The sequence below is a fragment of the Coffea arabica genome, chromosome 8c (genome assembly GCF_036785885.1).
Source record: "Coffea arabica cultivar ET-39 chromosome 8c, Coffea Arabica ET-39 HiFi, whole genome shotgun sequence".
Classification (NCBI taxonomy): Eukaryota; Viridiplantae; Streptophyta; class Magnoliopsida; order Gentianales; family Rubiaceae; genus Coffea; species Coffea arabica.
Window position 1 is genome coordinate 40939086 of NC_092325.1, and position 27743 is coordinate 40966828.

Genomic DNA, 27743 nt, shown 5'->3' on the forward strand with positions numbered 1-27743 from the left:
AATAGATTATCCCAGGTTCAAGCATTTTATAACCTCATGAACATGAAAATATTGCCTTAATTAACAAGGCAAGGAAGGGTGAAATCGTTGAGCATTCAGAAACTCCGGAAATCAAATTTTCCGAAAATGTTGCGTTCTGCAAATTACAAGGCTATTACAATTGCCCCTCCAAAGGCAGAAGGGAAATAAGTGTGATGATGACTTGTATCGACTGCTCTCAATGCAGTTTTTTTGGGGGCGGGGGGGAATCCCAAAAGAACCGAAAAGCAGAAAGAAACAAAAGCAGATAGACCTAAATACACTTAATTAAGCCCAAAGTGCAAGCAAGGACATCAACCCTGCACCCAGAAACAGTGAAACATAAGAAGTCACTTGAAGTCTTGTATTGCAGCTCAACCTCTTGCTCAAAAAGTCAGCAGCAATTAGATCAACCAAGGCCATGTAAATAAGAATTCCAGCAGATACAGAATCAAAGATGCCTTCAACGATCAAGGCTTTTGGACTCTCTGGATCGTAAATGGTAGAAATCCCAGTCCCCACTGCAATTCCCAATGGGGTTGTGATGGCGAAAAAACATGCCATAATGGAAGCATGGACGATATTAAACTGGGCCTGAGAGATGCAGCCCCCAAGAGCAAACCCTTCGAAGAACTGGTGGAATGATAATGCCGCAATCAAGGGTGTTATGGTACATGCATTTTCCGATACTCCAAGAGACAGCCCAATGATCACTGAGTGTGATACTATCCCCAATTCCAAGACCTGTCAATTACAAGAGACAGGAGTGAAATGCAGATAAACTTTCAATCGATATGCCCAAAAAAAAAAAAAAGATTGTAATCCTGATGTAAATATGGGGCCTAAAAGAGGGAAAAAATGTTTATGTTCAACCATCTTGGTTCACATTCAATTGCATAAAACACAAGAAAAACCCGTTGCAGTCCATAACATCAGGAAACCCGTTTCAGTCCATAGCTTAATAGTGATAATACTGTGGTTTTCTACAAGGTCAAAACAATATTTAGTTCAGCCACAAGAACTTTATCATTCAAGCACACCAGGATGTGGAAGAAATTCCGCAGGAAAAGAGGACGGCGCTGAACTAGCAGTCAAGCACTGCAAAGATTTAAAGAATTTGCTGACAATGAGAGCCTAAAGTAAAGCTTGCATAATGAATGGGGGAGCCTTCTATGGTCTTTGATCATGAGTCCAAATCTTATCTCCAATCCTCTATCTATTTCAAACAAGCTAACTACAACATACAGAGAGCACAAACAAGAATGTTTCGAAGAGTGTTAGCAATGAAAGTGCAGAGATGCTGCCGAAAGGAATGAAATACACAAAACAAAGCAATTTGAAGTACCTGTGAAACAACTACATGCCTCATAACACTTTCTTCATTCCCATCATATATATCAAGTGAATGCGAATGACCATGTGGATGAACCCTCTTATTTCCAGAACAAGCTTCTTGATCTTGAGGATGGCTATGTCTATGCTGTGCTGCATGCGCATGAATCCCCACAATGGGCATGCCGCCACCACCTTCTTCACCAAACACCTTCGGAGCAGTTCCCGACTCCAACACGTCCACTGAATCAACCTGCGCAATTTTGCTTTCTTTCTCTTGTTTACGCTCATAGTACTGGGTCCCAACGAACTCAATCAGAAGAGTCACCAATGCTGCCATCATTGCTATAAATCCAGAAAATGGGAATGCGTGCCATGGAACTTCAGGCAGACTTGGGTCCGTCAAACTTAACGTGGCATCTGGCAAGATGTGCACAAAACCTGTAGCGAGAATGACGCCAGCTGCAAAGGCCTTGACTGCGACAAAAAGGTTGGAATCTGTTCCAAGGAACCTACGCTTCCTACCCACCAAGGGTATCGCAATACCGCATGCCCCAGCAAAGAGGATTGCTGCAATCGCCACCATTTTCAAGGTGAATGCTGTTCCCTCATCGCGGCAGCTGTCCAATGCAGAAAGATGACTGGTACGGGTTGTGTTCGCCATGGATTGAGAGACGCCCTGCAGAACGGAGCCTTTTTGAAGCCCCAGATAGAAGACACTTCAGAATTTAGTGTGCATTTCAACTACCAACACGATTATAAACGATCTAAAAGTCATCAACAAAAGAGACTTTCTGCTCTACAATCAAGAAAAATTCTAGTGAAACATAACCACCATGGCATTATTGACCTATAATAATGGACAAGCGCAGGGACGAACCAGGATTTTTGGTTTTTTTTTTTTTTTTTTTGGGAAGGGGGGGGGGGGGGGGAGGGGGAAAATATACATAATAGTACGAGTCTACCATATTTTAAGTCAAAATTTTATTAATTATGTAGAGGTAACACAAGCATCAAAAGAGGCGAGTGGGAAGGGTGTTGGGAGGGTCTGATTCTAAGTTTTTTCTTTATAAGGTTTGGAGTCTCCTCTTAATTCGATTTTATTAAGTTTTCTAAATTTAAAGACTAATAATGGTGAACTTTGTATTCAAACTATTTTTAATCTATGTTAAATTTATTTGCAAAAAAAAAAAAAAAACTGTTAAACCGAGCTTATCCAAGATTATAGAATACTGGAAAAATATTGATCAATTGAAAATGTTCCAAGAAAAGAAAAATAAAAAGAAAAAATTTAGATCAAAAGTTTGATTCCAATTGATGCAATATTGAAATGAAATTTGTTCTTTCATCAACTTACTTCTCACACCTTATAGTTAATTTTTCTATTTTTAAAATTTTAGTTTGACTAGGTCTTAGTTTTTCAAAAGAAGTATATAGTTAATTCACATGCATGCAGCTCAAGAACATGCACTCTCTTTGTGATTATACTGTAACATAGCAAAGGAGTCTACTTTACTTTCATCCCAAATTAAACTTATAATCAAGTTTCCTGAATTGAACTTTCAGACGTTCGAGAAGCCAAACAAACACTCAACACAGAAAACTAATGCAGGAATATCAACTCGTCTGCTATCTGTATGTGTTATTTCACAAGTATATTGCGCGAAATCAAAGCACCAACAACGAGAAGAATTTGATTAGCCATCTCATGTTTATCAATCTACAATTAAATCAGAAAATAAGAACAACATAATAAAAAAGATGGCTACTTATGAATTGAAACGAGAATTTTGAACAAGTAGGAAGCAAAACATGCAAGAACCAACTTGATAACCAAATTCTTCCCGTTGTTTCTCAATTTTCTACACAAATAAAGAGGAGGGCATCTCAAGTTCTCGTTTTTACCAGCAGAAGCCCGAGAATTCTCTGTAATTCCCTTCAACTCAATCAAAGGCAATATATCCTGAAATACCACAAAATCCAAATAAAGATCAGAAGCAAGAAAATAACCAAGAATGCTGAAAGAAGATTAAAGCCATGGCAGGGAGGAAAGAGGAAGAAAGAATAAGAACACAGTAGCTTAGTTAGAGAAGCCTAACCTCAACGGAAGACATGGCATGCAAGAAAAAAATGAGTTTCGTTATTCTTGTGCTTTCCTCAAGAGAGTCCTAAAATGAACAAGAATCGCAACACGGATTCCCCAGCACTTGAGCTATTTATACCTCCACCTCCACTGCGATCCTGACGGCCACAAGAATTCACAAAAGAAAAGGCCAAAAAGTATGAGAGATGACGACACACTTTCAGGAGATGGGATATGATATTTGACAATTGAAGAGCCGTGCTCTTGAGGGAATTGTAACTACCATCACGTACGAGAAAAAAGAAAAAAGAGAAGGAAAAAGAGAAGCAATAGGGGCGTATACTGCATAGCCACAGGCATAATAGGCACAGCAGAGCAGACGACAGAAAGTTCTTGAGGTTGGGTTGAGATGTCGACATAGTTGATAGTTGGGAATACTTGGAGAGATGGGAGAGATGGGTACAGGCTACAGTAGTTGAATTTGAGAGGGCAATGATGGGGAGAGTGTCGACACTTGGTTGTAATGCTAACGAAATTTCTAACGTGATTATGACAATTGACAAGTACAAGGAGTTTCTGCTGCATAATGTATAGTAGTATGTACTGTACTGTGTTTCTTTTGTTTTGTACCAGTTCATTGTACTGGTTTAATTTCAGGGCCAGATTTTGCATGTGCCCCTGCTGTGTAGAACATGAATTTATGTTTTTTTTTTTTCCAAAACCAACCAAGAAAAAAAAAAAAAAAGAAAAGAAAGTTTCACAAACGGTGCACGTTCACATGTTGGGTGTAATTTACGTATGCTAATATTGAATAATCGTTAAAAAAACTGTAAAAAGAAAAAAAAATCTTATGGATGGTCCAGACGTGCATTAAATATATATATATATATATATATAGTTTAACACTTAAATGCATTTATTGTATGAATAGCCATGAATGTGACTGGAATATGTATGAATAGCCATGAATGAGTTTATCAATAATTGAATAATACCTAAGATAATCATGAAATAAATATTTATATATTCGTTGAGGAAAATCAAATTAATAACAGCAGAACACAAGAAGAGTCCATAGTATGTTGTAAAGCCTAAAATACATCATAGCAATGAAAAGTTGTAAATACACTCTTGTAGAGATTATAATGAATTTTTTTTTTAGCAGTTCTAGAACAGAGATCTTCCCTTATCCCAAAATTCATGTGTTTGGATAGGTAATTATTTGGAATAATTATGATAATACTTTTTATGATGCGATGTATATGAGATGAAAATGTAATTGAAAAAATGAAAATGTAATTGAAAAACGTATTTCTGATGCAAACAAAAATTAAATTTTTTTTTGTTGTTGCGAATAATACCAATCCTAACACTTGATATTGTGTCTTCCTAGATTAAAACATTTCTAAGATGGTAAAAGTTGAAATTATGTGAAGCCCCAAGAAATTGAAGCAGGGAAAGTGAAACTTGATGGGTTATTTTGTTGTCATTTGATAAACACCAAGGGTTCTTGAATAAGAATACTAAAATTCCATTTATTTTGTTGTCAAAAGGACCAACAAGTTTGACGGTAATTAAGTAGAGATTGGAACTTCGCTTGTTGATATCAATTTAAATTCATAAAAAGTGCGCTACACTCAGTCGTGCGTCGATGTTGAATTCAAGAACATAGGTCATGCATCGCTGTTTGAACATGTCAGTTTTGCACAACGAATGAAATGAGGAATTTATGGGGGCATGGAGTCAAAGCATTGGAAAGTTGGAGCAGTTGTGTGACACAATGGTTGGACATCGTGTTGCTGAAATTACAAAATACCATCACAAAGGGACGGACGAAAAGGGGCGGACCCAGGGCAAGAACAGTAAGCAAAAAACCATTTGGAATTATGTAGCATATTCTCACACGCAAAAGTGACTAATTGGAGCATGATCATTATTGCTTCCATGAAAAAACGGGCTCCCTGAGATGAAACTTTACTCAAGGTTTTTGACAATTTCGCATTCTTGACTAGAGTGGACCAAAGGCAGGAAGAGCAAGCAGAAGAAGTGCTTTATTATATATATATATGTTGGATATTCTCACAAGCAAAATTGATCATTATTGCCTCCATGGAAAAATGGAGTCCCTAAAGTGGAGCTTCGGCTAAAGTTTCTTACAATTTCACCTAAAATTTTTGAGGTTTTCAATAGTACATTTGACCCCCTTACCTTATGAAATGATCATAATAATTTTAATATATCAATGCCTTCTAATCTTGAGTTTATGAATGGATTTTACACAATTAGATATTGGATGGCAACAAAAGCCTACTTGTGAATTAATTCTGACTTTTCAGATGTAATTAGGGGTTTAAGTAAATTTATAATTAAGTTTAGGATTTTAATTTAAACCTACTTATGAAACTAGTACGAATACTCTTTTGTGTGTAGATTTGTAAATCACTTTGGTAGTCTAATTAGCCTAAATTTGAGTAGATTGTGAATAAAAGGTTAGTAAAAAAAAATACCATTTAGTGTAGCATTTGGCCTCGTCACATGGCCTTTGTTAGGCGCCTAAGAAAGGTTGACAAAGGCTCCTGCCACTTTTTTTTTTTGTTGAATGCCTGTCCCAGACGGTTAGCACGGCAGGGGAAGGCTTATTTAAAAAAAATTTTGCGCCACTGGCCTCACTGAAATTTCAGAGATTCTAATATTGTGCAGAATTCATTCTGCTTCTGTGCTGAATCAGCACGACAGGTATAGAATGAGAAATAGGGTACGTCAAGAATACATTTGTGCGATGTTTTTTTTTTTGTCTATATTTTAAGCAATTAGCCAGGAGAATTAGATGAAATTGTCAAAAAACTACAAGGTAGGTTTCCAAAATTATTCCTACCTATAATATATTACATGGTTCGCGTAATTTGCCGTGTTAATCAAGAACAGTGGTTGGCCTCTTTTCATTGCGTACAAAAGTAACCAAGCCTCAAATGAGAATAGACTAAAAATGCCACCGATGCCTAAAATAGCGGCGGGAAAGCAACTTGGTAAATCGATCAAATATTCGTCTTTGATGTGATGGAGAAAAAGAACACGCAGAGAGATCTCGACAACGCAGAGCGCGCGATGCGATGATGTGAACGGTTGTTGAATACGCATTAGTGTAGATCAAATGACAACACTCCTGTCACATCACCATAATATAATATATGAGATAAAAAAAATGTTGAAAAACTTTTTAAAGAATAATAAAAAATTATTATTATTTCTAATAATTGATTATAAAAATTTGTCCACTTAAATTATCGAACTAAAAAAATATTTTCTATTTGTGCCCCACCTCTGATATTTTTTTCTAGCTCTGCCACTATCTATAATCCTACATATCATTGGTGATGGCATAAAGAAAATTTTTATATTTTTTATGAACATATTTTTTATTTTATTTATGTTAATTTATTATATTATATGTTTATAAAAAGGAAATATACAGGAGATTCCAAAGTTAAAAAAGAAAAGAAAGGAACAAAGAAACAAAGAAGCCGTGCAGCTGCAGTAGATCGAATCAGTTGCTGGGTTATGTTGGTGGCAGTGATAGGTAACTTTGCACCATAAATCTGTACGCTGAATGAACTCATAAGTCTCGTCAAGCGATTTGTATATCTTTGATTTACAGCATTCCGTCAGGCCAATCATCGTGCCATACTGATCTGTCCGCCAAACAAAGCGGTCAAAAACGTAAACTTCAGCATTGATTCTTCCTCCCGTAGAGCGACTCAAAATTTCCGCCATAGAATGGTCCATATTAAGCGTGCCGACGATGCCTTCAATTATTTCTGCCTTCAAGAATAGCAAGAAAGGTAAACAGCAGCATTCAATAGCGTCGTGCATGCACATTTGCTTTTGTTGTAGTTTAGGAGTTAAAATTTCTTGATGTTCTTTAATCTTTACGTTTTAAAATTTTGGTTTCTTAACAAAAAAATTTGGATCGCGTAAACCTTTCAGTACCTTTTGTGGTTCTAAAGACTTTTATGTTTGGATTGCATTTTTCATGAAAAAATTACTGTAACAATTTAATATATGTGAGAGAAAAAGATAATAGGGAAATGTGATCACGGAAAACGACGTAATTTTCTGACGAAAAATCGCAATCCAAACAAGGCTTTACAAATATCAATGCACAATGTTTCATGTACGGGGCTATAGGAAAAATCTCACCCGTTAATGCCTCAAAGGTAAATAAGATTTTTGAAGGGGCCATGACAAATCATATATAAAGGAATTAGTTTGGAACTTTCCAATCAAAATTAGGGGATTGAGTAAAGTTTTGAAAAATTTTGGGTTTGTTTGGACAAAGTAGTATTAATTGAAATATTATTTAGAATAATTACGGTAGCATTTTTTATGATATGATATATGTGAGATAAAAAAGTGGTTAAAAAAATAAAAAAGTGAGTTGGAAAATGTGTTTATAATAATGTAAGCGAAATATTATTTGAAAAGGCCTTGACCTTAGGAAAGGAGAGTATGGGCTCCCTCTCATAGATTCCATTTTTATTTTGTTTTTCTAATAAAATCTCTTCTAAAATTTTTTAGTGAAAGTTCTTTATTTCTCTTAGAAGTTCCTAACAAGAGTCGTAAGAGTTCTTAGTGAGATTTTTTGTAGTTTTTTTTTCTTATTTTGTTACTAAATTTGAATTTATTTCAGATTCGATTATCAGATCTGAATTTTTTTTTGTTTGAATCTTGGATCCATGTCGACAGATTTCATCATCATTATTGAAACGTAAAATTGTTGATTAGCTGATCAGATAATTGTCACATGTACAATAGGGAGTTATAATGATAAATTTCTTGTATTTTTTTAGAGCTGTTCATAATTTTTTAGATCTTTATATCTATTAAATGTGGTATTTCTACCTCATGTTTGCCCTACCATTAATGCAGATTTATATGATGTAAATTAAATCGTGCAGGACAATTTCTAACAATTTAACTAATGAAATTCGCTTTTTATTATTAAAAAAAAAAAAAAAACTTTGGGTATCAGCCTCTTTGAGCAAGCCATCAATATTGTAAAGTAAAAATAGGGACAACTGAGAGAATATTTCCACGAATTTTTTAAAGGGGGAATTGTTCCTTTGAAGAAGAATAGTAAGCACCGTTTCTGAAATGAAATGGCGACAAATTACAAGAAAATTCATCATGACACAATTGCCATGACAGTACTATCTAAGAACCTTCATGCATACACTTGCAAAAATATGACAGCAGAATTACCAGCCATGGAGCTGGAATCCCAGGTGTCTTCTTCTATCATGCGCTCTGATGCGATTCCATGTCCATGCAAAAACAAAATATTGCAACTTGTGCGAGGTGCCACTTGCTACGTTCATTGAACTTTTCAACAAAAGCAAACAAAATTGATGAGTAAATCCTCCTTTGCTTCTATTTCATATGAAAAATAAAAGGCTAGCTTGCCCGGTGAGCTGCATCTCATCTGTCCCCAGCCGCACTCACTTTGGTGAGTATCGTTGAATTTGAATGTGCCTTTTCTGTCTCTGTTTGGAGCAACTGGAGAAAATGTCGACATTTTGGAACAGTTGGAGAAAATGTCGACATTGTTTCAAGATCTTTTAATTATTTGAAGTTTGACGTAAACTAGCATAATTTGGGACCATTTCTCTGGGTCTCCATCGAATCTTTATCATCTCTGGGTTGCCACATAAAACCATTTGACATCACTCTGGTGAAGGCAGATCTGCTCAAGTTAGAAGTTGACAATGCGCATAAATTGAACGAACTTTTTTTTTAACACCCATACGTGAGTTTATCAATTGCCAACGTCACTACAGCATATTGAAATCTCTATCCCATCTACGGTTTTCAGCAAGACAGCATTTCACTGCAGCATTTCGGTATTTGGCATGTTCCAAGTCCCAGAGACGTCTCCAATCCAAACTGAATCCTGTAGCTGTACCAGGAGCAGATAATTCATAATTGTCGTTCCTTCTACCCGCTCACCTTACTCCAAATCCAGTATACTTTGCCGCACCTCAACTGGTTCACTCCTTGACCTGAAGCTGCTCCATGAATGTCAAGAATTGATAGAATAGCTTGAGCCTCCTCTATTGAAGCCTTTGCAAATAGCAGACAGAGAGTATCATGATCAGCAAATGGGAGATGAGAAATGGAAGGTCCATCCCCTCCAATTTTGATGCCCTGCAAAACACAGCATTTGCCTACCTCCTGATATAGAGGTGGAAATGCCTCTGCACTGCACGCATTACTATGACGATAATGGGTACAGGCAGCGAAATTTACCTTGAGTTGATAGCTATATGCAAGCACAAAAAAGCCTAGTAAAAACTGTAGACAAATATAATTACGTTTGGATTAACTGTTTTTGGGTCCGTATCTGTTTGGATTTAAGAGTTTTTCAAATACTATTAAATTTTTTAAAAAGTACTCTGAAAAATAGTCTAAATTTTTTTTTAATATTTAAAAAATATCTCAAAATATATTCTAAAAACTCTTCTACTCTTAAATATTCTAAAATATACTATAAAAACTCTGCTACAGTAAAATTTTTCAAAAATACCTCCAAAAATTTTTAAAATATTTGATACATTATATGAATGAAATATTTTTTGAGTCATTTTTATTTATATATTACTGTAATATTATATTTAAAAAAATAGCCAATCCAAACGGATCCCCCCCCCCCAACCCACACCAAAGTAAAGCCTAAAAGTGTACAAGTATACAGGTATATGCCATATAAATATACAACAGTTGTTCACCTCTTAACTGTATAGAAAAAAATACAAAAAAAACGAACAAGGAAAGGATATGCACTCTAGCTAGTTTGGGAGATGAGATTTGAATAGAAAAGAAAGGAATAGAAGAGAAAGGTTGCATCTCCCACATTTGAGAGTTTTAAGTGAAAGGAAAGGAAAAGAAACCGACAGAATTGGAAGAAGAAAGAAACAACTACAGTTTAAAAAAAATTTCCGGCCCAAATCGGGCAGAAAGCAAAGGAAAGCACGGAAAGGCAGCAAAACATTTTTTAAATTGCCCATTCTACCCCTAAAAAGCTGTTGAATGAAATATTTATTTACTTATGTGTCCAAAATCACCTCCTTTCTTTCGTAAACTTCCAAACAACGTTAAAATCTCTCCTCTTATTTTCTTATCCTTTCTTTTCTCTCATAACTTAGCCTTTCTCTTCTTTTCTTTTCTATCCTCAACTCACAAACTAGCTAACTGTAGGATGATAACCGATGGCCTTGAGAATAAAAAGCAAGACAAGCAGGGAAATTGGACAAAGGTGGTTATAAAAAGGACATTTAAGGGGCATGAAATTAATCGGAGGTCAAGCAGCATAGTGACATAGGGAAATGATAGAGGCAGAACATATACAACAAGCATAGAGATAAAATCTTACTGAGCGTTAAAAGATGTATGAGATAAAAAAGATAGCACAAAAATACATTGTACAGGACCAGTAAGCTCCAAAAGAAAAGAATACCTAGCACAAAAATAACAGAAATGGTTGAGAAGTATTACTATGAAGTAAAAATTCTGGTAACAATACAACTCACCTGATGAGTATTAAGAATGCAGGGGAAAACCACACAGAATAAATATGTCCCCAAAAATTAGGGATAAAAAAAAAGGAATTAGAAGAGGTTTCTACAACAGGTATAAGTTTTGATATCCTAAAACTAAGGATAGAGCCAGCCCATATTTCATTCCACTGGGAAAATTTCTTTTTCCAACTATTTGAGATGCTGCTCTCCCTTGATGTGAAAGCTGATATTTTTAATTGATTTATTTGTTTTACTCCCCCTTCCCCAAGTCACACAATGGAGAGGTTACTAAGGATTTCTCCTTTAAGCAGGAAGGAATCATAAGCCTGGGGAAAGGGGTCTTTGGCAAATGCTTCAAGCAAGCATACTAACAGCATAATAACAGCAGCAGCATGTAAAATGCAGTATAAGAGAAGACGAAGAAAAATTTTTTTCCCATTGAATGATTTGCTCCCTTGCTCTCTAAAACTAATATTTTTTTTCATCCCTCCAACCATGCAACAAGGAGATTACTAAGCATTTGTCCTCTAAGAAGGGGGAATCCCGAGCTTAGGAAAAAGGGTCTCTGGCAAATGCTTGGAGCAAGCACACTAAAGGCATAATAACAGCAATAAAATATTAAATGCAGCATAAAAAAAGATGACAGACCATAAAAATGGTAATAAACAAACGAGAGAGCAAGACAGGAAGGAAAAGTGGGAAGCGCTAAAGTTAAAGATGGTAAGCAAAAAACAAAAGTTAAGAAACCAGAAGAAAGCCACAGACAGAAGACGATGGTCAGCAATTTTTTTATACAAGGGGAAAGAGGAAAAAACTTCAGCTGGTGTCATTATCAATAATATAATAGGCAAAAGCAATAAAGTGCAGGGAGTTGTGGGACTGAAAGCAAGTAGATTAAGAAGATAGCAAAAAGGGGTTATGAGAAAGTAATGCAGCTGGAAAGAAAGAACAGAGCTAACGAAATGAGCAAATAACGGTGATCATCTCTTCCACCAAATAGAAAGTCACGTGTGGAGGAGCACCTTGGAGGACGACGAAAACTTGCAAAGTGTCCAAGCAGCTTTTATCTAGTTGTACAATGAATTATTTGTATTGACATTTTGGGACATTCAATGTGTATTTTTATTAACTTAGGCCTTGTTTGATAATCAAATTCAGCACTTAAACTTAATGAATTCAGATTTTAACATATTCAGATTATTTGATAACAAAAAATTGAACATCTAAATTAATTAAGTGGCACTGAATTTTCTAGGCATAATTTGCTCTCAAAATTAAGTAATAAACTATTCATCTATCACTCAACGTGATATGCATGCAAATGTATTAAATTTAATATTTAACAATTCAATAAGTTAATAGATTCAGATTTCAAATTTCAGATTTTAGACTTCAGTTTTCAAACTTCAGTTTTATCAAACGTACTCTTAGTCAATTCACAACTAGACACTTACGTTCACTAATGCAAGAGGGTTCTTTGTTAGAGATTTATTGACTTTGAGGGTTGTTGTTCGGTAAAATGACCAAACTTCAGCGTTTAATTGATAGTTTGGTCAAACCACGAGGAGAGTTGATGTAATTAACCCTAATTCTAATGAAAATACCTAAATTCAATATGGAAACTCATAAAAATGTTGCTCAATTGATTTGAAACAGATATTTCAACCTAAGCAAGCAGATATTCAACCCTCAAAAAAAAAAAAAAAACAGATTTTCAGCCTATGCAAACGAAAAGCGCTGCTCACTTGGTTTGTTTTCAAATGTAGAAAAATTGTGGGCTCACTCTATCCGGATGCCAAGATCAAATTCGTCCATCACCGTTTTTTTGACCCTGTCAAGCCCATTCTAGATCATGCTCTAAGCCGCTTGCAAATGCGTATGGATATGGATAGGCGAAGGCCACTCTGGTCGGCCTGTAATTCTTTTGTCATATTTTTGAGTCGTAGTTTTGGGTTGGACCGTTGTAATAAGAAAAATGTTCAAGTGTAACCGCTAGATTTAGCTCTCTAACGCACAACCATAAAGAGTAAAGACCCATTGCCAGGTGGACTTATTATATCAAACCGATGAGTAACTTTGGGTTTCTGATAGGCAAAATATTGGCGCCTTTTGTTTTGTAGCCGATGAGGCGCTATGGGAAAAAATAAAATATGCAGGAGCTGATTAAACTTATTTAAATTTAATCAGAAACCATTTTGTATTGTCAGATAGTAAAATTTTATCATTATTTTCTAAAAAACTGCACCACAGGAAGTAATTAATATTTTATTTGTTGATTTAATAGTTTTCTTATTTATAAGCATGAATTTTTATGTTTTTCGCTAATTAACTGTCTTTTCAATAATTAATGGCACGAAAATGGAACTTACAATGGTTTAGATCATCTTTAAGGTGTAAGAATAGACGTAGGGTCAACAAATAGTGTTATACTGACAAAAAAATAAAATAAAATTTTACTACCTTTGATTAAGAAAAGGATTTAAACAAAGAAAAAATCATTCCTTTCTCGTTTTAAAAACTTAATCATTGATAATCATCGAATTATTTTGTCTTTTTTTTTTCAATATTGTTAGGTCATTGTTAGCTTTAAACCTTTCATTATAGATGTGTTTCTTCGTAATTAGGCGATAGTTGCTTTCCAAATAGGGGTGTCAATATGTCAGGTTCAGGTCGAAATTTGAAAATTCCGGACTTGAATCCGTTTTCATGTAGTAGACTCGAATCCGACCCGTATACTAGATGGGTCTTGATCCTAGAGTCCTGGAATTGGGTCTAAAAGGTTCAATTTTAAATTTTTCAAAATTAAATCCAAAACTAATTACAAATTCAATCTCCAAACTTAAACAAATCAAATTACAAACCTAAATCACAAATAACTCGCAATAGTCAATCCAAAATTAACCATAAAGCAATCTACACAAATGTATTTTAAAATATTTATATTTTATAATTATTAATATATTGTTTGGATTTGGGTCGAATACGGGTCGAAATCCTACATTCCGTATTCGACCCGTTTTTTGTTAGAGTAAATCGGTTTGGATCTAGATTCAAAATTATTTTTCAACTCACACCCGAAAAACTTTATTGGACCTGGGTCGGATCCGGGGTCTAACCCCGACCCATAGGCACCCCTATTTCCAACCCCCCCCCCCCCCAAAAAAAACATGTACAAATAAAATAAAGGAAAGTACCTTGCACAGCTCCTCTCAGAACCTAAGAAATTGCAACGCACGCATGGGAGTAATATAAATGCAAGGCTTTTTGAAGACATGGAAAACATGGATGTGGTAAGGCCTGTTTTCTAAGTATTAGTCAAAAACTACTCTTTCATTCACTTCTAACTTCTGCTTCTGGTTTAGTCTTGGCTTAAAACCAACGGTAAAGAAGTAACCTTCATCAGCGTATACTTTGTTGGGCTAAGAAGGTCTTCAAAAGACATCTGTTATGTTCTTCTCTTGCTTCTTTTGTTTATTTTCTTCAAGAAACACACTTCTAGTTGTACAAACTTTTTATCCCAGTATGGAGATTAAACGATTTATATGTGCCTTGTTAGAACCTACTAATTCTGTCAATTACTGATGCAGATACAGACACAAAGGGGGTGTGGTAAAAGTCATGGTAGACGACTTGCAGTTTGCAAAATTTGCCATCTCTACTACCAAATCATCAAATTTAAATATCTCAAGTTTTTTTTTTTTTTTTTTTTGCCTTTTATCCATCTTTCCTCGTGGTCTAGTGTCCAGAGTTCACACTGGTTTTGATTCATATTTTAATGCATCTGAGTTGGCGTCAATATTTTTGGGTCAATTTGGTTTGCTGGCCCTTAATGGGGAATCCTGCAAAGAAATCAGTCAGAACTCAGAAGATCCTCCATTTGCCATTTTTATATTTGACAGCTTCCAGGCTAAATCATTTTGGGAACCACAACACCAAAACAGTTACAGCTGCTTTGGCACGAAGAATTCAATGATGGCATCTGCAACAACAAATTGAAGGTAATATATATATAAACAAGATAATTAATTTAGTAAATTGGAAGAAATGAGAACCGATTAGTATAATGCAGTGTTATTAAACTCAGTTCGATCTGACAGTTTAATCGATCAATTCGATGAATCAGCAATTGAATCGAACTAAATCTTTAATTGAATCGTTTAAACAATTAAATCGTTGATTTGCCAACGGATCGGCGATTCAATTAGTCAACCCGGGTAAGGAACTTGAGTTTATATATTGTTATGGGAAAAATTTTGAGAATATGCTAAAATAATGCTAAAATTTTGTCGGCGGTTGTACATGTCTTCTTCTTTTTGTACACAACTGAGGTCACGATGATATACAATAGAAAAGCAGAAAAGATAACTACAGCTATAAAAGTCCACAATAACAATTACTAATAGATGCTGATTATACACAGTCCATTATCTCCAGTCAATGAAATCAAAGAAGAGCTTTAATTATCCTACATCCTCAACAACCCAAAAAAGGAGCTATAAACTAAAGCAAGCATTTTTTTTCTCCATCACTAAATAGGTGGTCACCAATCGATCTTAATTAGACAATTAGAGAAATTAAACCAGATGAAAGCAGACCAACTAACACACTCTTAATTAGACAACTAGACAATCTGAACCAGATAAAAGCAGCACTTGTTCAGTGGCTTAGAAGGTACTTTTTTCTCAACGCAGGAATCTATAGACAAATCTCTCCACTCCACAAACGTAAAGTACATGAACAAACATAAGACATGTCATAATAGATATGTTGTATTATTGTCTAAAAACTAAATCCATTTACCATTTTCAGTGCTATGTTAAACAAAGATCTAATAATCAGCTTTCTTTCTGTATTTGCCAGACAGACCATCCAGTCGAGTCCATGTCCAGGCAGTCCAGCAATGAACAGTCAGTACTACTACTACTGCTGCTGCTGCTCCTGTACTGCAGGCCAGTGTCAGCACGGCGTCGTCTTTTATCTCATTAAATCAGTTGATGCCCGCTTCTTCTTGTTCAGAGTATTTCTTAAATCCAATCCAACAAGAGCCTCTCATTTGCTGTTTTCCCACCTCATCTATTCTGTCCATTTCTTCCACATCCTCCACCTCCTTGTCATGAATCTCTTGACACGTCTCTCATCCACGATTCAACTCCTAAGATACTCCAAATTAAAAAATCACAAACAAACAACCGATCAAATTAAATTATTCAGAAAGATCAGGCCCCTAAAATGAAATAATTGTCTCCTGCACTTAAAAAGAAAATTTATAATTATAAAACCCCCCTTAAGCAGCCCACCACTCACTCCTCCCTCTCTCTCTCCTGTTCTCCTCTCTTGCTTTTATCTTTGCTGCTCTCTTTCCAACCCTGCATTCCACTATACAAAATCTTGGCACTCTCCCTCCCACTCAACCCTCTTCACTCTTTTGTTTTTTTTTTCTCCATTTCTGAAGAACAAAAGTTGCACGATGTTTGAGGAATCTGTGTCAATCACTATACCTTCGATCTGGGCATCCATGAACAGCTGGTTTACTCCTGCTGTTCTCTTTGTTCTCCTCAATCTTATGATTGGTACCATTGCAATTACTTCGACTTTAGCCAACCAGAAACAGCACCACAACCATCAGCACCAGCAAAACTCCCAAAATGATCTTCATCCTCAACAACCCAAGCTTGCTAGATCACCATCTGTTCTCCAGCGTTTGAGGTCCATAAATTTCTACCACTACAGATCCCATGATTCTAGTTCAATTGCAAACCATTTCAAAACCATCCCAGATTCAGACACCCATTACGGTTTTGAACGAACCCATCAGCCCCAAAGCCTCGGAGAGTCTCACTCCGAGTACATTTTTGAACAAGCCCATCAACCACAAAACGTTGGAGAATCTCACTCCCAATACATATTTGAACATACCCGGCAAGAGAAGCCGGCGCTGTTCGTGGAACGAGTTCAAGAAAATCAGACCCATTACTTTTTTCAACAATCCCACGAAGAAAATGAGCAGGGAACCGGAACCCATTTCGTTTTTCAGCAAACCCACGAGGAGAATGCTGAAGAAAACGGAAGCCGCTTCCATTTTGAGCAAGGGCACGAGGAAAATGGAAACCCTTTGGATTTTGAGCAAACCAACGAGGATGAAGTTGAGGACGAAGAAGTGCAGACCTTGGATGAAGTGTACAGTCAGCTCAAAGGGCGGGGTCATGTTGGCAGGTCAAAGCCAGATACTAAGCCGATCGCCGGTGATGTTCCGGCGAGGCTACCGACAAAGATGAAGAAGTCAGCGAGTATGGAGTCTGCGTTTAAGCACTTGAAGGAGGAGGACATTGTGGAGGCTCGCCGTCCGGCGACTGTGCGAGAGACGGGTACCAAGTCCACTGAAGGTGACGACGGGTTTGATGCTAAATGTGATGTTTTCATCAACAAGTTCAAGGAGCAGTTGATGTTGCAGACGATGGGTTCTATCGTTGGGAACAAGGAGGTGATTGGTAGAGGGAGCGGAGAGTAAGGTTGGGGTGATTAGTGGGGGTTGTTTTACAATTTACTATTAATTTTGGGGTTCTTTTTTTTTTTTGAGAAATTGAATAGGTCAAAATCGTCAGTGAAGATGGTTTAATGCCTTTTTTTTTTTTTATTGGAATTCCATCTAATGGATAAAATGCTACTGTCTGTCTTTGTTGGTTGAAGATTATTTGGTCACATTCTCGCACGTTAATTTGTTGCTGACAATTATCGTGTGGTTCTTGGGCATTTTGGCCTTCTGCTCGTACACAAGAGAGATGGTCATTGTCAAGAAAAATTTTAGGTGTCTGGATGAGGATTGAGGTCTATGCTGAAGGGATGTCACTGCGGTCTTCGCCAAGTAATTCATCAATAATGTTTAGGTGGTGGACTTATTCTGCCTGGAGATAAATCACTTTCATATATTGTTGATCTAGTGCAGCAGGCAGGCAGGCAGGACTAATTTACTCAAAATTGCAAATGCCGTCTTTTTGTTGATTTTCCTTTGACAACCCTATACCCCTTATACACACCCCACTAACACCCTAAAACATATTTAGGTATTCTACCTTGTTTCGATTGTGGTTTTCTGCTTAAACAAAAATTTTACGTTTTTCGCGAACACGGTGTTTAATTATTTTTTAATTTCATATATATATATATATATATATATTAAATTACTATAATACATTTTTTCGCGTAACTCCACTCCTAGTGAAGCATACTTTTCTAAGGTGTTTGCTTAGTTCTTTCTCTACCATTGTAAATATGCAATGTGTTGTGGCTGTTTTGGGAGAAAAACGATTGAAGAGGAAGGGATTCAATAGTTGGAGGAGGTTGGTGGATTTCTTGATTCCCATTTGGGTTGTGGGATCATCATGGTGGGTAGGGATCAAGAATCTAGAGCATATGCTGATATACCAAATGGTGAGTTGCACTTGCACATGATGGGGTGCTCATCTTCAGTACACAACCTACACATATGTATCCAGGTTATGAATCTTTGAGATTCCTTTACCCTTTTCCTATGTTTCCATTTTGGAATTGTTACTTTGTTACAAGTGGTGAGTCTGTGCTTGATGTTTCGTAGCTACAATATATGTAAATCTTTTTCACTTCAGTAATGGTTCAGTCCTTTTCACTTCTCCCTTTTTATATGGCAAAGATTTCTGCTGTGACTGGGACCTGAGGGAAATGCTGACCGCTAATGAGTAACAACATTTATCATGGAAAAAATATATTTATATTTATTTTTTTTCAAAAAAAAAAAAAAGACCATCTATTTATTTTTTCTGGCATTTGGATGCCATGTGGTTTGGCCATATTCTCATTGCATAGGGAACTGGGCACAGAAAGCTGTCAATGAAATTGTCTCGGAATGGTTTTGTTCATTTAAACACAATGCAAATTTACAACAATTTTTTTTGTGAGTTCCATACATTGCATTGAAAATAATGTAGGAGCCTCATATTTTCTTTTATTGGCCATCAACCTTTTGGAACGACCATACTTGCCCCTAATTTCGTTACACACCATAGTAACGGACTAAGGGTTTGTTTGAATTGCGGTTTATTTATCAAAATATATTTATTTACATCATCATTACAATTTTCAACACATCTTTTTATCTTTTCAATTATCTTTTTATCTCACATACATCACATCACAAAAAGTGCTACAGTAAAAATATCTCTAATAACTCACAATCCAAACAAACCCTAAAAACGAGTCCGAGAAGAATAAAAAGATAACAGGTTTTGGCTTATGGTGATGATCACTTGTTAAGAGTGTTTATTTTTTTTGTAAAAATAAAATAAATTTTAAAAAATACAATAAATATGAATATATGCAGTCACAGATCATTATTCAATCAATGCTAGGATAATAGTTTAGTAGTGCAACCAGCTGCGAGCTTCATTCAACTCTTCCTCCACCCCACCTAACAGCCTTTCCAGTCCAACTATAAGCCACCATTTTCCAGTAGTTATCCCCCCTCGTCTATCTTCCCTCCACTGTCAATTGTTCCCCAACTCTCCAGCCAGGATTTTAGCAAGAAATGCAAATGCCCCTGCTGCTCATCTGCTCTTCATCCTTGTCTCTAACCTTCCACACCGTCCATCATTATCTGACAACAACCTCACCTCTTTAGTCTTCGCATTGTCCATAAGACCAGCACAACAATATCGGCCCCTTGTTGAACGGCGGTCTTGTCTCTTCACCTTGTTGAACGCATTCATCAACAACAAAAACACAACTATGGTTCCCTTTTTGCCCAAGCCACTATGCCTTATATTTGTAGAGGCCATGTGTTCCAAACAATATATATAAAACCACCTAAAAACATTGAAATGTTTGAGCAAAAGAAAATGGACGGATTACCTTGCCTCCTAACATTAGACAGGATGAAATACAAACCAGTGTGTTTATGTCCAGTGGCAGATTTAAGGTGGGGGCACGGACCCCCACTGCTCCCCTTAAATTCCTACAATATTCATAGAATTTTGATATAATTTCAAGTGTGTCTTCGGAGTTTTTTTATGAAACAAGTGAAAGAATTGCGTGGTCATTTAAATTGGTTCACGAACTAATATTCTAAAAGGACGTGTGGGTCACAAAAATTCCATTTGAAGCAAGTTCAAAAAAAGTGTTTCATTTTAACTTGTAGGTGAATATTTTTTTACTTAAAAAACTAAAAAAAAAAAAAAGTAGGCAAAAAATTTTAGTGTTGCTTTTGCCCCTACTGAAAATTTTTTCTGGCTCCGCCACTGTTTATGTCACTACAATTTCATCTCTGCTTGTATCAACATATGTGTATGTCATTAAGGACTTGTTCATTCTTGGTTCAAAATACATTGTGAGGGTTAAAACGTTTTTGAGGCGTTCTTGAAACTACTACTCTAGTTTTTCTCTTATTTCTGAGTTGACAGAAGCCAGTTTTCAAAAGTGGCTTTTCAGATGCTTTTAAACCACCTTTCTTTTTCCTTTTCAAGACTTCAAAATATATTTTCAACTTTCATGCAATTATTTTTCTATGAGCAGCCAAGATTCACTTGGTAAGATGGCAGTGGATGATGAAGAAAGTGGTAATTACATTTCAATGAAGGGGGAACTCAAGGCTACTCACCTCTTTTCTTCAGGGAATTTTGTTTGGAGTTGGGGTCGAAGGTCACAAGTTTTATAGGTATCTAATTATTATTGGCCAAATGAAACAAATCCAAATGTTGGTCTTTTTTAAGGTCACCGACTAAAATGAGGATTAATTAGGAGGGGGAAATCCCAATCCCATGGACAGACATCTTACCAACCATCTAATCACTTGTACGTGGTAACAACCGGGGTAAAAATATGATTCAGCAATTAATTATGCGGATCTAATCTGTCATCAAAATGTTTAAAGCAAAGGTTCTTTAGATCTCAAGTAATGTGGATGACAAGCAACACAAAAATAATGCCGAGTACCTGTTGTTGTTTATCTAATCTAACGTTACATGCTCTGGTTTGCAGATGCTATGTTCAAATACCACTCACTCATGAGTCATGAGTTGGTTGGTTTTTCCATTCTTCACGGCAACGTCTTCTGGAGCACTGGATCAGCTTTAGCCTTTAGCTAGTGGAGTTTTCCATTACAAACTTCACGTAATACTACTCTTTTTACTGTTTTTGTTTAGCCTATTTATGTCGGACTTTGTATTAATACAAGTCTGTGGAGTAAATCACATCGACAGATTAACTGTTTAAGACTTTGTTTGCTAATTTTATGTAGATAGACTACGACAGCTAACAGATTTACTCTAAATTAAACTCATTTACAACCATCTCTCCTCTAGAAATGTTGAGAGATATGTTCAGTTCTACTAATTAAAAAACTCAACGCCCCAGGAAAAAAAATAAAAATTGAAAAATAAATAAACGAAATAGAAATTTGGAATTTGGGTTCTAAACTATATATATATATATATATATATATATATCTGATTGCGCAATTTGTCGGGAATCTGGAACTCTCAGTCGCTGTTAGATGAAGTCAACAGATCAAAGAGACGACTAGTATATCGTCAATCATTCAATATTCAATGGCATCAGTCATTTTCATTGAAACATGCAAAAAAAAAAAAAAAAAATGTGTTTGACAAATTTCCAGTGTTAGTTTCGGATTGTGGAAAAACATAAAGGTCCCCATCAATTCTGTTGACTCTTTCGCTTTTGATTACGCTCTATCCAACTTCCTGCGTCAAAATAAAATAGAGAGTAAGATATGCATACGGAATCTTGAATGCGATGGCAGCAGCAATAATTCTGCATCTCCTGAAATTTTCGGCCCACTTCACGTGTGTAAGTTAGCAGTTTAGTAAAGGGGTTTGCGATTTTGGGCTCAAGCATTTCAAAAATGGCTACAGCCCTCTGTGTCAGTTGCTCTTCCAAGCCTAGTACTGTTACGGATAAGGATTTCTTGCCAGGAAGACGCAAAGCTGGAAAGATTATCGAAAACCTTGACGTTGGCATCAACGTGAGGAGTCCCATTTCAACCGGCGATTCCCCGAACATGACTAGAGGCATGAAATCCTCACTTGAACAACGTAGGAGATTACTGAGTTTTGTAGACTCGGGTTGTTTTGAAAATGCGCTCCATGTGTTTGAAGAAATCACTAGACCAAGCACGTTTATTTGGAATGTTTTGATAAGGGGATTAACAGATAACGGGTTCTATCAAGAAGCCATTGATTTGTACTACAGGATGGAGTGGGAAGGAGTTGGGTCAGATAAATACACTTTTCCTTTCGTAATTAAGGCGTGTGTTGGGTTATTTTCTTTGGTTGATGGACAGAGGATTCATTCCAGGGTAATTAAGATGGGGTTCGATAAAGATCTTTACGTTTGCAATTCCCTTGTTATTATGTATTCAAAGCTCGGCTGCATAGAGCAGTCGGAGAAAATATTTGCAGATATGCTGGTTAAAGACGCGGTGTCTTGGAATTCTATGATCAGTGGGTATGTTGCATCGGGCGACTGTTTGAGCTCGTTGACTTGTTTCCGCGATATGCAGGCAGCACGGATAAGTTGTGACAGATTCTCTGTGATCAGCATTCTTGGTGCTTGTTCTCTTTATGGTTGTTTGTTGAAGGGAAAGGAAGTCCATTGCCAAGTAATCAGGAGACAACTGGATTCAGATCCCATGATCGAAACGTCACTTATTGACATGTATGGTAAATGTGGACTGGTAGAGTACTCTGACAGATTGTTTAATAGGGTCTCTCAAAGAAGTGTAGCTGTTTGGAATGCTATTATAGGAGCATATGGTCTTAATGATGAACCCGTAAGATCTTTTTCTTGCTTCGAGAGAATGCTAGAGAGTGACAATTTGGACCCTAATGCAGTGACATTGATAAACCTACTGCCATCCTGTGCAAGAATGAGAGCTCTCGTGCAGGGAAAGTCTATGCATGGTTTTGCCATTAGAAAAGGAATGTTTCCTCATGTAGTATTAGAGACTGCACTACTTGACATGTATGGGAAGTGTGGCTGCCTGAATTTAGCAGATTCTATGTTTGTTCAAATGAAGGAGACTAATCTGATATCATGGAATGCAAGAATCGCGGCCTACGTACAGAGTGGTAATGAAAAAGGAGCATTACATGTTTTCCAGGATATGTGCAGTGAACATCTTCACCCAGATGAGATCACATTTGTGAATATCCTACCTGCCTACGCTGAAACTGCCTTACCAAAGGAGGGCCAGCAAATACATGCTAACATCATAAAGTTGGGATTTGGTTCAAGTATTTTCATTTGTAATGCCTTGATTTACATGTATGCAAAATGTGGTGATATCCAGGCTGCACAGCTTGTTTTTAACTGCATAGTGTATAAGGATGTCATTTCCTGGAACACGATCATTCTGGCCTATGGTATTCATGGATTTGGAGAAATTTCAGTTCGATTATTCTCTGATATGATGGCAGAGGGCATCAAACCCAATGGGAGCACATTTGTTTCACTTCTAGCATCTTGCAGTATTTGTGGCATGGTGGATGAAGGCCAGAATTATTTTAGTTCAATGAAAACAGAGTATAATATTGATCCTGGAATAGAGCACTATGGATGTATGGTAGATCTTCTAGGACGCAGTGGTAACATTGACCTAGCCAAACATTTTATAGATGAAATGCCATTGGTCCCAACTGCAAGGATATGGGGATCTCTTCTGTCTGCAAGTCGATACCACAGAAACATAGAACTTGCTGAACTTGTCGCAGACCGTATTTTGTCATTGGAACACGATAATACTGGCTGTTACGTGTTGCTTTCTAACATGTATGCTGAACTAAGGAGATGGGCTGATGTAGAGAGCATAAGATGTTCCATGCAGAGCCAAGGGTTAAGGAGGACCACTGCATGCAGTTTGATCGAGTACAATGGGAAAGCTCTCCAAATCACCAATAATGATTGTTCGCATGCTGAGGCCAGCATGATTTATGACGCATTAGATATCATTTCAAGAAAGATAGGTGATGACCTGCATGTTTGTGGAGTGTTGAAGTTCAAGCCACCGGATCTAATCAGAAGAAGAGCACATTCTGCAATGTACCACAGCGCAAGGTTGGCAATTTGTGCTGGTTTACTATCCACACCAGTAGGAACTCCCGTTCTTGTTAGGAAAAACGTTAGGATCTGTGAAGATTGCCATAATGCTGCAAAAATAATTTCAGAAATGACAGACAGGGAGATAGTGGTGGGGGATCCAAAATTCTATCACCGCTTTAGTAACGGGAAATGCACTTGTAAAGATTATTGGTAGCTATTGTCTAGGTAAACAAGTTTTGTATGCATAAATTCCCTTTATGCATTAAAAGGTGGATTTGTACATAATATATGCTCCATCAAGTTTCTACATAATATATGCACTTCTTGGATTGTTGTTTATACATATGTTACGTCTTTTGCAAGAACAGCACAAGGTTGACAATTCTCTCTGTATGTTTTCTTTTCTTGTATCTTGAAAATGTATGATGCCAAATTAGCCAAGGGCTTTTGTAACATTTGGTATGCCTTTGTTTATATCGCTGGAAAATAGACACAAGCGGGAATAAGAATTGCCAGGGATATATGTAGAACTTTCTGTGCTAAAAATATCATTAACTAAATTAGGTCTTCCAACTGACGGAAGAGGGAAGATTGAATTATACCATCTAACTCCGGTGTAGTTTTGAGAACTAAAGATTCTTTGTTACGATAAGTTCTGCCCTGCTAGAAACAAAACTCCGAGCTGACGCATGTGCTGGCCGGTCTTTGATTTCTGCAATCATCTAAATCACTACTGGTTAAAAACCCTTTAATGATGATCCGTGGTTGCAGTTGAGGATAATCTTGAATCACAACGGTCTTGAATGCATGTTTTTGTCTACTATCATTGTCTCAAACTCTGCTGCATGTATCAAATTCGGTAGAGTAGCATTTTGTCACATGATCTAACTGTAGCTTTATCCGGGTTCAATTCATTTCTCCATTTCCTATTTACTTTGTTCTCAATCTCCTTATCAAGAAGCCACCCAGCCTAACAACCAGTCTTAAACCTCGAGCTGATTGTTAGAAGCTGTGTCTGTGCAAGTGAAGAGGATAATGTGCATAGTCTACTCTAGAACTAGAAATTAAACATTCTTCATCAATGATTAAAAGTACAGCTCTTTTCGCAGCGCAAACCTAGAGGTAAAGCAATGACTGCGTCCACAATTGGTCGGTAAAAGTGCTGATTGCTGTAACCGTCCAAAAAGAAAAAGAAGAAAAAAAAAAAAAAACGAGTAACATTCAAAGGCGAAAAGCAAAGCACTTGATGCTGCTCCCTTCCATTCCATCTTCTTTTTGGTATAGCTAATTCAGGCTGCGATCATTCTAATGATGTGCAAGTCATGCCATGTGTATCAAGAAATGAAAGGTGCAAAAGCGCAATGTCCATATGTGAAATCTAGTGACAGTTAATATTGAGAAAGAACATCATAAATTTTGTAAGAATGGGCAAATGATATTGGTGCAGTGGGCTCAAATGATTAAAGAAAGCCTTGCTCTGCTCTGAGTACCTTGCTTGGCCCCGAATCCAGTAGTGTCTCCTGTTGGTGGTGGGGCGTGAAGTGAACGAGCTGAAGATGATTGGGTCTAATGTGATCATTGGAAGTCTGTTGTGGATTCATTTTCTGCTTGTTCTTGTTCAAGCAGCAACAATTAATTGATGTTCCATAATGAAGTCATCATGTTTTACTTAACGAAATTTATCGACACTTCTGTCATAATATGCAATACATAGGCATTTTAAATACATAGTAAGGGCCCAAATAAGTGGGTAAAGTTCTTATTTAATGAATTGGGGGGGCAAAGCGCGACTAATGATAAAGTTTAGGGAGGTTTAGCGCATATAATATAACCCCATAAACTAATAATGTACATTATCTCACTGACTTGCCCGAAAGGTTGATTGACAACTGTACTGCTCTTATGTGTTATCCAAATTTGGTTCCTCATCAGAAATTGAATAACATGGAACATCAAGAAAGACAAACAGTAGAAGAACCAAAATACAAATGTTGATGATGAAAAATGACAGTACTTGATTATCATCGAAGTGATGAAAATTTGCAGAAACAGCAACGTTGTTAAGCACATGGAAGATGGTAGATGGCAACAACTGATACATGTGGTGCCGCTTTAACTTCTTCCTTGACGACAACATAACTCATTCCTTTCACCTGCTCCTTTCCTTTGCCTTCGTTGTTCTAGGCCTCATCTACTGTTATGGACTGTGTTGAGATTGAGCTCCTAAGTTACACCAACAAGGAAAAAGATTCTTCTGCTGTGTCTGTCTGTCCATATTCTGGAAATAGGGAGCCTGGTTTCGGAAATGGCAAATGAACTTGGCAACTTTTGTAATCCAACTGCTAAATTTTAATGATGAACGAAGAAAAGAAGAGTCAAGGGAAAAATAAAAATTGGAGGGAAGGGAGTAAAAGCAGGGAGGGCCCCAGCGGAGTAGCTCAACCGGTGTGGTTGGTTCCTCTTTAGACATGTCCACCAGAGTTCGAGTCCCGCTATTAACACGTTCGAAGTGGGTTGGGACGCTCTCTCCCGAACTGCAGGGGATTAGTCTGGTCGAAGGCTCGAACACCCTGTGTCGACCAAAAAAAAAAAGAGGGAGGTCAATTCTAACCTGTCCTGCCTTCTAGCCTAAATTAAAGAGGTGCCAAAACAAGGGCTGCAAATAATTCCCACTCTCAATAATATTAGTGCTGAGCAGAAGGTGCAGAAATGCTTTATCAATGTGATGTTTGGTGTTCAACTAATTTTTAAAATTTACCGCATTGCCTTGCAATATGATTTGTTTAATTATTGAAATGGCAATTTTTAATCTACTCCTACCTTAGGGGACGTAGGGGTTCACTGGGGTAGTTCATATGGTGGGGAGACTAGAACCCCGACCCGACACTCAGGGTAATTTGTAATTCTTTATTGGTGGCGGATTCAGCTGGTCTAAACAGTATATCAAAGTATTTTATCTCTGGTGGTGGGCCCTCAAAGTATTTGGCTAGTACGCTTTTAGCCCTTCAACTATTATTTGTATATTTTTAGCACTCCAATTTCTAAAAGCGTGTACTTCTGACCTTTATGTCTATTCAAGCCGTTGAAACCAATAGAAACTACATCATGCACAACACATGAGCAAAAATCTAGTCATAACTAGCATGATTCATAAAAATTTGTGTCCATATTCAGAATCTACTTAAAAAATAGAGTTAGAAATTGTTATTTCATTTAAATTCGATAACTCTGAAATAGTGATCAACTATTGGTCAACAACGATCAATGGCTGTTGATCAGCATGTAGTAGCCGCAACGGTATTAGATGTGATTGGAAAATTAAAAATGTTCAAAATTATGCCATTTTGAGGTACATTTAATTAGGAGTAATAGTTGAAATTGACAAAAGAGCTAAAAATATAGTGTGTTTTTAGATGTAAGAGGGTTAAAAGTATACGAATAATAGTTAAACAGTAAAAAGTGTATAAGATTAATAGTTCGAAAGCCGACCGGGTATTTTGCCCTTTCTCTTTTACGAATATTTGGAGGGAAGATAAACATTCCTCGATAAATGTAGGCCTATCCATTTTCACATATAGTAGGAGGTGTAAGTTAGTGTAGTTAAAAGTAATCGTTATTGCTTAGTACATTCCACATATATCATTCCATTCGAATTA

At 36.7% G+C, this 27743-nt stretch overlaps 3 protein-coding genes across 3 annotated transcripts; 2 read left to right on the forward strand and 1 right to left on the reverse strand.

The window, feature by feature from the left end:
• Positions 1–49: 49 nt before the first annotated feature.
• LOC113705229 (zinc transporter 4, chloroplastic-like) lies at positions 50–3793 on the reverse strand. The gene is made up of 4 exons (XM_027227013.2): positions 3450–3793; positions 3256–3313; positions 1364–2043; positions 50–762 (listed from the first exon to the last, which is right to left on the reverse strand). The coding sequence occupies exons 1-4, from the start codon at positions 3462–3464 to the stop codon at positions 307–309; spliced, it is 1209 nt and encodes a 402-aa protein (XP_027082814.2). The 5' UTR covers positions 3465–3793; the 3' UTR covers positions 50–306.
• Positions 3794–16471: 12678 nt separating this feature from the next.
• On the forward strand, positions 16472–17512 carry LOC113706157 (uncharacterized). The gene has a single exon (XM_027228050.1). It carries the CDS (start codon positions 16472–16474, stop codon positions 17510–17512), a length of 1041 nt encoding a protein of 346 aa, XP_027083851.1.
• A 4380-nt stretch (positions 17513–21892) lies between these two features.
• Positions 21893–24301, forward strand: LOC113706544 (pentatricopeptide repeat-containing protein At4g35130, chloroplastic-like). The gene has a single exon (XM_027228467.2). The coding sequence runs from the start codon at positions 21893–21895 to the stop codon at positions 24299–24301; it is 2409 nt and encodes an 802-aa protein (XP_027084268.2).
• The last annotated feature ends 3442 nt before the right edge of the window (positions 24302–27743 follow it).